The sequence below is a fragment of the Lissotriton helveticus genome, chromosome 1_1, assembly GCF_964261635.1.
Source record: "Lissotriton helveticus chromosome 1_1, aLisHel1.1, whole genome shotgun sequence".
Classification (NCBI taxonomy): domain Eukaryota; kingdom Metazoa; phylum Chordata; class Amphibia; order Caudata; family Salamandridae; genus Lissotriton; species Lissotriton helveticus.
In genome coordinates, this window is record NC_136057.1 from 1259318656 (window position 1) to 1259331353 (window position 12698).

The 12698-nt window shown below is 43.4% G+C and overlaps 1 protein-coding gene across 1 annotated transcript in view; it reads left to right on the forward strand.

The window, feature by feature from the left end:
- LOC144822490 (laminin subunit beta-4-like) overlaps window positions 1-12698 on the forward strand; it is a 500129-nt gene that overhangs the window by 293467 nt on the left and 193964 nt on the right. The window contains exon 10 of the mRNA XM_078680103.1: window positions 250-429. Coding sequence (XP_078536229.1) covers window positions 250-429 — 180 coding nt within the window. The remainder of the gene's footprint in view (window positions 1-249; window positions 430-12698) is intronic.

The following is a 12698-nucleotide window of genomic DNA, read 5'->3' on the forward strand; positions in this document are numbered from 1 at the left end:
AGCAGAAGTAGATGGTCATCTGGGTTTGAAGTGGAATGAGAGGATCACCATTGAGCACAAACAAGATGTAGATAGTCACACATAAAGAGGACCCACCTAGACACTCTAGAGGTATTTGTCAAAACATGGCAGTTTCTGAGCATTTACATGCAATGCGTTCATTTGAATGTGAATCCGCCTCATGGGCATCTGCAGAGGCAACAGAGTCACTCACCAATGTGACCTCTCTGTATGGTTTATTTATCATAGCATGTGACTGTGACCCGGAAGGAAGTCTTGACAATGGAGTATGCCAAAGCAAAACAGACCCAGCTTTGCGAACGGTGGCTGGCAAGTGCCAATGTAAGGAAAATGTAGAAGGGAGCCGGTGTGATCGATGCAAAGCGGGCTACTTTGGTTTAAGTGGAAGTGATCCAGTTGGTTGCCAGTGTAAGTATGCAATTTTTATTTTCACGTTGAAAGAATTATTTGGGTTAAAAGACAGAGTATGTTTGCAGAAATGACAGATGTAATATGAAATTGATTAAAATTATCAATCAATCAATCATAACACTTGTATAGCGCGTTACTCACCCGGAAGGGTCTCAAGGCGCTTGGGGGAGGGGGCCACTACTGCTCGAACAGCCAGGTCTTGAGATGTCTCCTGAAGGCGAGGGTCTTGGGTTAGCCGAAGGTGGATGGGGAGGGAGTTCCAAGTCTTGGCTGCTAGGTAGGCGAAGGATCTGCCTCTGGCGGTGGCTCTTCGGATGCGTGGTACGGCGGCGAGGGCGAGGCTGGCGGACCGTAGCTGGCGGGTGGCCGTGTGGAAGGTCAGACGGTCGTTGAGGTACTTGGGGCCCAGGTTGTGGAGAGACTTGTGTGCGTGGGTGAGGAGCCTGAACGTGATCCTCTTGTTGACGGGGAGCCAGTGCAGGTTCCTCAGGTGGCCGGAGATGTGGCTGCGTCGAGGGATGTCCAGGATGAGTCGGGCGGAGGCGTTCTGGATGCATTGGAGTCTTTTCTGTAGCGTTGCTGTGGTTCCGCTGTAGAGGGTGTTTCCCCATCAGAAATGCAAAAAGAAGCATACTCTGCCAAACTTCTACATTGCCTATCGTTTTTAGGTCTGTATACAGATAGCTTTAGCTTTTGTAAACACAAAAAAAACAATAAAATACATAATATGTACAAAAATGTTTTTGGGGTTGGTTGTCTTCAGCCATTGCATGATTGGAAGTCAGGAACTTTTGGCACATCTGCACACGGAAGTTATTTGATGATGAAATTATCATTCAATGGTGTATGTAGTAATTTCTGTTCAGGCAGCTAAGATTATCCAGGAGTTGTAAGATTTCACCTGCAAAGGGTCTCCTGGGGAACTCAATTTACATTTTTTCTGTTGTGCAGGATGGTGACACATTGCTCCCTTTAACCATTACTCACAGGACCGTTGCGGGCACCGGGCGTTTCCCCGGTGGGCCACCAGGGTGGGGGCCTGTTTTGGACTCGCGGGGGACTGTTTTTGTTACCAGGAGACCGTTTTGCAGCATATATCAGCCCTATGTAACACATGCAGATGCCTGTTTTATGCGCAGCCTCCTACCTGCCCCCCAGCCCCACGTGGCCGGCCCGTCTCAATTACCACGGCCGGTTTGCGTTCCCAGTCTGGCCCTGATTCCTCACCGTTCCGGTCAAACCATACAACAACACACAAAAAAATAAAGCATTGATGCAGAGCCAAGAGATCAAAACAGAGCAATTAAGAAAAACCCTGTGAAACTAGGGCGCTGGGCATTAAAACTTCCTGACAATTGAAATCCATTAGATTGTCAGCAGAATCCCTTCACCCATGATGGTCTCCCAGTGAATGTGATGATACCACGTCCATCTTACTTACATGTGGGATTTCCTTTCTAAATCCAATGACGTTTGCCTGCAGGTGTTTCCTTATTTTTCTATGCTGTGCTTGTTGGCCAGATGACTGAGAGGACTGCTGCCCAAGCAGTGCGCATCCCGAGCACAAAGCTTCCTCAATATGTCAGCCATTGGTAAAGAATGCCTCCCAAACATGCATACTGATTGTGAGAACTGCCAACTACACTGTAACCATTACTTAAAGGCAAGTCAGCACTGGCTGTGTCCAAGCGCAGTTTGAGCACAGCAGCAGGTCAGAAAAAGAGAATGTCAAGACACATCTGTAGCTGCGCATCATAAAGGGCCAGATGCACAGGATATTTGAGACTTTTCACAGATCCTAAAAAAGAAGCTTCTCCACAATCAGGCATCCATGCTCCCCATATGCATTGATGTTTGTGCTTTTCAATCGTGCCCCTATTGTATGACTCACTCTCAACTCAGCCTGTAAACGCATCACCATAGCAGTATGGCTGCATCTGAATGCACGAGGGATCACTGAACCATAGAACTTTCAGATATGGGATGAGCATTCAGGCTGTAAGCACTAGTATATGAATTACTGTGCCACTGGTGTTCCAGGCGCACATTGTGTGATGCAGTGAGGAAAGATGCATCTAGAAGGCTTCTCCTTGTTGCTCCTTTGTTCTCTTACCAGGCTGCATTGCGTACTCTTATAGCTGCCTCACATTCTGCCTTTGCTTTAGACATGATACACAGACAATGAGCAGAGCTGAAATGTTGAGGGTGGACTAGCAGTAAGGCGTGTAGTGTCTTGCAAGTTAGAAATGATGAAACCCATTTGGCTCCCGATGAACTGCGCAGAGCTATGACATAAGTGTTAAAACAGAATGCAATGAAGGCTGATTTAGAATGTGAAGTTTGCAGTTACATGTAGAAGAATAAAGCTTCGTGTTTGGCGTAGTCATTGACTGGGACCCAGGCTGGGGTAAATACTTCAAATGGCAATGAAATAGGTGATAAGTAACACGAAGGTCAACAGTGCTCTCTCAGAGAGTTTGCCGTGGTCCAAGCAATCTGCTCATGCAATTCACGTGGTGAAGTGGCTCTAGGAAATGTGCCTAAGCTTGTGCTTACCAAGCCATCCATACCTGAAATGGCCAGCCACCAAAACTTCTGAGTGGGGTTCAGAACAACTTCACAGGTCTTCGAAGAATAAGGAGGAGAGAGTGACTCTCAAAATAGTGAAATTTCTCAATTGGCAGCGAAGAAAGTTACCTTTCCTGCTATCGTTAAGGATGATCCTGAGACCAGCACATCGCAAGGCCTCACAGATGAGTTGCCTAAAGCAAATTGTACTGATCCATGAGCAGTGACATTAAGGAACTTAATGACACAGCTGGTGGATCACTGTGTCTACAACGCTGACGCCTTCCTGAAACCATCACCATATTTCCATACCACCAAAAATCAACATTTTGGCAATCAATGGATTGTGCGCATACAGACATTTGACGATTTAATTGTTGCACTTCAAGACCCTGATAACAAAAAGGTTATCAAATGCCTCAAAACTCTTGCTGGTGATGGTGTAAAAGTAGTCATAAGGAAAATGTTGCGAACTGACAAAGAAGTCACATACCATCAAACTAAAGAAACTTTGAGTCACAAATTCAATCCAATGCCCAATATAGATTACATAAGATACATTTTCAGTCAAGAACAAGAGAGAGTTGGTGAAACCATCAATGAATTTGAGAAGAGGCTCAACACACTCCTCAAACAGTGTAAATTCAATTAATTTAATGACGAAGAAGCTATGAGTCAGAGTTATTGATGGATGCTTGTCAGATTCACTCCAACAGCGAATGCTGATAGAAACTCTTAGTCTGGAGCCAGTGTTAATGGCTGCCAGAGCTGAAGAGCATGATGATAGGCAAGCTGTTGACATGGAGGTCGGAGGGGCCCAGAATGAATCGGTCATGAATCTGTAAAGTAAGCCAAAGACTGAAGAATAGAAGTTGATGTCTATGTAAAAAGAAGTTGTGTTTTATGTGTGGATTTTTGTTACCACTTGATGGTGAATGTCCCACAATTGGACAGATATGTAAAAGCTGTGGGAAGGAGAACCATTTTGTGATGGTTTGCAAAGCAAAGGTAAAGCAAGTGCATCATGGCGTGAAGACTAAATGGCCACCAGAATGTTCCAGAAGCAACGTTCGACGCATGCCCACAAAGCCAAGTGGTGACATCAATTAAGACAAATTTACACTGAACGAAGTCAATTGTCACAATAAACATCGACAAACAGTTATTCTATATCAGTATCCAGTTAAAGTGAAGAAGATGGTTGTGCCATGTCGATGTTTACCTTAGAAAAGCTTGGGCATGTTGGACTGCCCGCATGTGAAGAAAAATGTCAGTCAAAGAAAAGTTGATATGTTAAAGCACCAAAGTCATTCAAACATTGTCTGAAGATTACATTGAAAATAAATAGTTGTCAGATACCTTTCATTGTCAACAATGGTGCTTCGATAAACATTATGTCTGAGGAGAAATGTAATAAATTGTTTCCATTACTGCAACTTACGGCATCCAAAACCAAAGTGTATACATGGGCTGCATCGACACCCTTAAAAAGTCAAGGTTCATTTGTAGGGTCAATGAAGCACAAGAAAACAAAGATGCAAGCACCAATCCATGAGCTTCAAGGTACAGTGCCAAGTGCCTGGCTTCTCAGTTTCAGCACAGCTGCTGATATGGGACTGATTTCCATAAACTACAACATGAATGCTTACCACAAATATTAAGTCAATTCTTTTCATTATTTCATGGTTTAGAAAAGCTTAAGACTATGATGGTAAAGCTGCATTTTAATGATTAAATCTGTCCTGTTGCTCAAATACATAGACAAATTACTTTTCATTTTACAAGATGCTGTTGAAAAAGATCTTGAATCATTACATAAGTATGATTGGTCCCATGCCATGGGGTTCTCCACTAGTGGTAGTGCTCAAATAGGACAGTGAAGGAGCTGTACGATATGCGTTGAAATGCATCAGGTAAACAAGGCAACTGAACAAGAACGACATCCAGGTCCACACATTGCTGACATGATAACAAAATTAAATGGTGCAAAGGTCTTTTCTCGCTTTGATTTGAATAAACACTAACATCAGTTGGAACTCTGAGAAAATTGCAGGTACATTTCAACCTTTTCTACACATGTTGGTCTGTTTCGATAGAAAAAACATAGGTCCTGATTTAGATCTTAGCAGATGGGATACTTCATAACAAACATGACGGATATCCTGTTCGCCATATTACAAGTGCATTATATCCTATGGCACTTGTACTATGGCGAATGGGATAGCCGTCACATTTGTGGATATCCCACCCAACAAGATCTAAATCAGGCCCTATGTTTTGGTGTGTCATCAGCTGGTGAACGTTTTCAAGATGTCATCCAATGTATCATACAGTCTGCCATGAATGCGTAAAATTATAGCGATGACACATTGGTTTTTGGACCACACAAAAAGAGCACGGTAAAGCTCTCACACAAGTATGTCGTTTACTTGCAGATGCAGGTTTGACTTTCAATGCAGATAAATGTGAGTTGCACAAGACAAAATAAAAATTCTTTGGCCATATCTTTCTTGATAGGGTATTGCACCAGATCCCGATAAAGTACAAGTGCTGTCTAATGCTGATCCCCCATAAGATGTTTCTATGGTGCGTTCATTTCTTGGCATGGCCAGTTACTGTTCCATATCATTGCAAGACTTTACCACTGTAAGTGCTCAATTGAGAGACTTGACGAAAAATATTGTTTCCTTTCATTTTAAGAAAATCAGACAAGCCTTTGAGAATGCTACTGAAATGGCATATTTCAATCTGAAGCTTCATACAGAGGTTGTTGTCGACGCTAGCCCAGTCGGGTTAGGCGCCATCCTTGCAAAGCACAGCGGACATGCAAATGCTCTAAGGCATATTGTGGCATTTGCAAGTAGGAGTTTGTCCCAAACAGAATGTGCTTATTCACAACCTGAAAAAGAAAGTTTAGCCGTAGTATGGGGGCAAAGTTTTTTATGCTGGTAACTGATCATCAAACTTTACTAACTATATTTGGCAATCCAAATGCTAATATGCCTCCACGCATTGAAAACTTGGGACTATGGCTACAAGAGTACAATTATATCATTATGCATCATCCAGGGAAGAATCAGAACCCTGTCAACTACTTTTCCTGAGTGCCTATACAGGGTGATGGTACAGCATCCAAAGTGGCTGAAGCCTATATTAATTTCATTGTAAAATCAAATACACCAGCTGCTATTTCATTAGCCCAGATTATCACCGCCACAAGCCATGATTGTGACATGCTAAAGTCAAAAGGTATAATCACAAATCAGTCATGGAACCAACACCCGCGACCTCTTAACAGGGATAGTGAATATCAAAAATACAAAATTGTCAAAGATGAACTGTCTATTTCTCAGGAAGGAGTTATGTTGTGAGGGTCAAACATCCTGATTCCAGAGAGTCTGAGGCAGAAGATGATTGGAGTGGCCCATGAAGGACACCATGCAATCATTGCCACAAAACAAGCTCCCCTAGACGAGTCTGGTTTCCATATCACGATAAGTGGGTTAGGAAGAAATTAAAGGTCTGCCATCTATGCAACTGTCTTTCTATTAAAGTTACTCAACACACCTAAAGCATGTCAGAGAACTGTCAGAGAACTCCAGCAGCGTGCCTGAGAAAGAGTAGCCATTGACTATTTTCAACATCTTGATATGGACATCACCTGATGGTGATTGTGGATGAATACTCACATTTGCGTCAAACTGAAGATATTTCATCTACCACTCAAGACTGAGTCATTGAGAGACTAGATGTCATCCTTGATCCATGGGGTGTTCTGGCTGTGTTGAAATCCAACAATGGCCCACCATTTAACAGTCATGAGTTTAAAGATTTGTTAGAGCATCTGAGTATAAAGCATCAAAGGAGCACACCTTTGTGGCCGCAGACCAAGGGATTAATTGAGCTCTTTATGAGTATGCTAAAGAAAGCAGTGCAGCATACTACACTTGAAAAGCTTGGTTTAAAAACTGTGTTAAATTCTACCTTAAGAGCTTATCATTCAATATCTCACTTGACCACAGGTGAAAGTCCTGCAACATTGATGTTCAGTAAAACAAGGACAACCAAGATACTTAAGTGGACCAATCAGAGCGAGAAAAATGAGAGCGCCACTCGTGACAAGGACTTGGTTCTTAAACAAAAGATGAAAGCGTATTCTGACAAAAGACAACATGCAGAGAACATCGTCTTTAGGAGAGGAGATTGAGTGCTTGCAAGCCAGATGCGAAAAAGAACATCTGATGCTTAGGGCGTGGCCAAGATGGTGACTGCATCGGACGCAGCATAGAGAACCTTGCAAAATCCTTCTGTAATCCTCCCCATCCGGCCCTAATTTATAGCAGGAGATCACCCAGGCACCTAACATACACTAACCTGAGATATGTAATCAGCGGCAGCTAAGACAGTCCCACAGTCAAAGAGAGTCGCCTGCTTGTGATTAACAAAATACACACAAGCTAACAAGCGTATTTCCATGGGGAGACAGGAGGAGGAAATACTGGAGGGCCACTCTATGAAAATCAGCAGGGTAACCATTTGTGAATCCAGGCCGCAGGAATCCCACTTATACAATTTCTGTGCAGAAATATAGACACACAAAATGAAAAGAAAGGGAAGGCCATTTATAATTCACCCATAGTAGTTTACACAACCCTCTCTCGTATGTAGAGTTTTCTCTGTGCATAAGTCCTACACACACTCACCGTAAATAATTTCCATTTAAATTTCCCAGATACTGATGAATTGAATTAATTCACCAATTGAAACACTGAGGTGCCTCTTCCTGTTCGAGTTAGAACCAGTACTTGATTAAAGATAAACACAAACACACACAACAAAAGGTCACAATTGTTTTGTGGCAAGAAAGGGGGGAATGAAAGAAAAGTCAATCAGGATGCAGTCTTCACCAGTGCACTGATCTTTTCTAGCAAGGAATATTCTAAAGAATTCCTCGTCGTTGAATTCAGAAGCAGAGTTGAAGAAAAAAATAGGAAGAGTTATTATTGAATACTATGAGATCTCAAATCCAGAAGAACAAAGGGAGGACAAAAATCAACAAATAGGGCAGAGTCCAGACTAAGCGTTACAGTGTAAGCTGGCTTGAACGCCAAACAGGTACCCGGAAGTGACGGGTCAAGGAAAAGACAAGACCGCACACAGGGAATGAGCAAGCGGTATTGTGAATCCAACAAGACACAAAGGGGCGTGGTCCATATCCTGGCAGTAACATAGAAACCAAGCATTGTTCTTGGAAAGGGCGGCACTTAAATACAGGCAGTAGCGGTGATTAATTGATCCCTCCAAGTGCGTTTGTTGCAGTCATCAGGAACCGGTAAGGCACTAGACTGACTTCCCACACGGAGAAAACTAGACACTATGCTATCTGGGGAATAATGATTAAAACAAAGGAATTGCAATCTATATTTCTCTAGCCCAAGTAACCATGCATGAAGCTCGATGTGTAACACTCCAATTTGAGTGAATTCCTACTGCCTGTACACTACTGTGGCAGTGGGAGAGTGATCAGTGAGGCGGAACTCCAGTAGTGCTGCTGCGGCCATGAAACCACACTGGGCTTAAGAGGTGCCATATCAGAGCCTGAAATTGGTGAGCCCAGCTGCAGCTGAAGCAGCTGACCCTCGTCGCTCAAATGGGAGGTCACGGAGAGGCATACACACTTTGCACATGTGAGCCCCCCCACCCCGCCTGATCATGGGGGAAACCCTATTGCATGGTGGTTCGCTGAGATGCCTGGCCGCTCCATCGAGATGGCGTGGGCTTGTCGGTGTCTAAAATGGTTATGCTCCCTAGATTGTTGTATTTTTTAAATTACTCTCCCAGTTCAAGTACCTCCTTTTGGTTCTGACAGTTAGATTAAGTGCTATGAGAACTAATATGGGATAAAGGCTATCATATGGTCTCCCTAGCAGTCGTCCGGCACCCACCTGATGAGGAGGGCCTTGGTGCGCCTGATTGTGAGACTTCCTGGTAGCACAACTTCAATTTGGTCACCCAGTGGCTCGATGGGGCCAAACTCAAAGAAGTGGGCACTGTGGGAATAACCCACAATCAGAGCATGATACTTGCAAAGTTACTTTGCCCAGCTACAGAGATTCACGAGCCTAGGGTGCTATTAGCTCGGCCTTTCGATGCTGTAGGTGCTGCGTGTGGAAGGCAGTGGGACTGCCCTTTATGTGCCTACCCTGCCACTGGTAGGTCTCTCCATGGTGATCCCCTCACCTTTTTCACAGTAGGACAGCTGTTGTCTTGGAGAGAAGTTGGCTTGATAACAGTCAGCAAAGGTTTTTAATTGGTAGCTTCAACTTCTAATGGAGGAACTAGTGGGCCAATACAGTCTACCCACAGGCCAATTCCTAACCTACGAGGCACTGACACAAAGCTTTGGAGATTTGTGGGCAACCAAACAGGGCGGACCAATGACACATGAGGTCCTGCAGTATTTGATGCATATGGGTGCAGGGGTGAAGTGGTTCTATAGGTCACTTACCACTATGGTCCGGAAGCCCCTGCTGGTACTTAGGCATAGATGGGGAGAGGTATTGAGTCAAGAACTTACAGACTCAGAGTGAAATAGAGTTCTGGCACACCATAAGAAGGTCTCCAGAAAGATTAGATTGAAACATACTCATTTTAACTAAATCCATATGATATACCTGACACTCCATCGATTACAGGTCATCAATGGAGGCAACCAACGCGGCTGTCCCAGAAGTAAAATATTGGGCGCAGATTTCTGCCATATGACCTGGAGCTTCCATCAGCTGGAACTATTCTGGAATGCAGTGATCTGTGCTCTAAGTGCCACCTTGAACCAAACTCTTGCATGCAGTCTAGAGGTTTGCTTCTGGTACTGTTTTCTCAACTCAATAAACATAAAGTTGACTCTCGGTTGCTGGACCTGGCTTTAGTACTAGCTAGGAGATGAATCACAATGGCTTGAAAGTCATCGTTGGGGACAGGGGTGAGTACTTTGATGAATGATCTCACCATATGGGCTAGGGCTGAGAAGAGAGCTCTGATTCGTGAAGACTCTAGGAGAGTGCAGTGGCACCCGATAGCGGAGATGTGGTCAGAAGTACTGGAGGCCGGGTAACACCTGGAGAGTGTGACAGAAGAGAGCCCAGACATGAAAAAAGGGCTGGCTGATGGAGATGAAGGTGAATCCTCCAGACACTCAGAAAGAGATGAGAACGGACCCTAAAGATGACAACCTGGTGTGTCCTGAGGCTGTCCCAATCCCCTTGTTAGATGACAGCTCTGCCTGCCATGTACACTTCCCCTCACAGCAAAAATTCCTATCTCACGCTCCAACAACCCGGAGTCTCCCATTGGTCTTTATGCAGTTATCATTCCTCTCCTTACCTGTTATGTCACGCTCCCTCTCACAAAACGACGTATGTGACCTACGAGACAGCTAGGTTCTTTTCGTTTCTGTTATTAGTTTTTCATTTGTTGACATCTGTGATTCCCCTTTCTCCTACTTCTGAGACTTGATCCATGTGAATATGTGACCTGAAAGAACTAGGTAATTACTTTAGACTTGTTATATGTTTTGGATTTTTGGTTTCAACTACGATGAGACAAGACGAGTGGAGAATGGAAGGAATTGTCTATGGATATTGTTTTATGTACTGGCCCTTTACACTGTAGTCCACCTTTACCACTGGCAAACAGCATTTCCAACGCTGTCATCGCATCGCATAACTATTACAACGCGATTGTTACAACGACCGAGTTGTTAGAACGCAATGCCTTTACATCACAAGTCATTAGATCGACTCTCTGTAGGGGGGGCTTTAACCTAAGGAATAGTATAATTTACTATTCCAACACCTTACCTACTGTTGCGCAGGCTGGAGTTGTAGTAGTAAATTATACTATTCCCAAGTCTAGCGAGCCGCCTACAGCAAGTTGATCGAATGACTTGCGATGTAAAGGTATCGCATTCTGACAACGTGGTTGTTGTAACGACCGTGTTTTAATAGAACGCGATGTTATAGCATGCGAAGTAACATGCTATATTCGTTTATGACCTTTGACGGTATACCTGATGATTCACCCATATAACCATTTTTCTTTGCAATGATACTTTACAAACAGAGATTTCAAGACATAAGTGTAGTAACTGTCTTAAATGCCAATATACCAATGTTTTTTAAGAAATATACAACGAAAATCTAATGCTTCATTTAATGCAGAACCTTTTCAAGTGGTGTCTACCAAGGGACACATGGTGATTGCCCAGGGCCCTGGGAAGTCTATTACCAGAGACTCTTTTCACTTTCGGCATTTAACTCCTATTCTCAGATCTATATGTTGAAAGAGAGACTGTTACTGAAGCACCAGTGACTGCTGTTGCCTCTCCATCGTCAATGCAGATCCTGGACATTGGTGATGACAGTTCTCAGTTTAAAATGACTAGATCAGGTCGAACAATTAAAGCGCCCAAAAAATTGATTGAAGCTACGTGTTTTGTAAAGATTGTAAGTTTTCATTTAAAAGAGGGGATGATGTAGTGTCTTGCAAATTAACAATGACTGAACAATTTTGGCTCCTGGTGTACACCATAGAGCTATGACATGAGTGTTAGAGTAAAATGCAATGAAGGCTGATTTAGAATGTGGAGTTTTCAGTTAAACGCAGAAGAGTAAAGGCCTGTACTACTAAGCTCCGTGTATGGTGTTGTCATTGCCCCTGGGGAAGACACTACAAGGCTGATGTTTCTTGCCCCCTAAGAGTAACCCTTGACAGATTGAACTAGTGAGCCAGCTCAGAAAGTTCCAACTGCAGTCTGTACCCAGCTTCTTGGGCTTGTCATTTACAGTAATTTGTTTTTTTTCCCCTATGCTTCTCAGCACTGCTGGCTTTTATGACCAAAATAGAGGCTGATAGCATTAATTCATTCCTTTAGTGCTTCACTTACATCAGCCACCCTAAAACACTATAGAACACTTTAATATTCCAAAACACAAGCACAATGGTGCTGAAGAGAGGCCAAGTGGCAGACATCAACACTTCCACGTCTTCTCCCCATCAAAATGCTAAAACCTTTAATGCGTCCACAAATCGGACTCATCAGTTACACATCCTTCACATCCAAGCAATGTCAAAAAATCCCTTTTCTGCATGGTATCTCTCAACAGATGCATACCATCCATATGGAAATGGTGGATACACCGCTCAATCATTCAAATCTCGCCAGTTTATTCCCTTGTTGTTTCTCTCTAAAACAAAATATTGCTTATTAAGCCATGCCACTACCCCCCACGATCTCACAATCACATGTTACATTCTCAACTCCTATACTTCTTTATATACCAAAACCTTTTCCTGTTTGCTGGAATCTATGTTCCTTGGTACCTGATCCTGTACTGGCGTGGCAATGAACTCTATTCTGAACCCTTGTACTGTTTCTAATACTCAAAAGTCCTGCATTACCTGATCCTATTTCTAATAACATTGTGTATGTCTCCCATCCAACTTTCATTGGCTAGAAATAGGGCCTTGACATGGACCCTCTTCCACTACTCATCTGCCTCTAAGGGAAAAAAACTGGTCCATGAGTTGCACTCCAATAGTGCATTCTCTAAAAGCAGGGTCTGGATCCATCTGCAAAATTCTCTGACCTCGACCAGGGAACCAACTTCTTGTTAGCCCAGCCATTATAAAAACACATT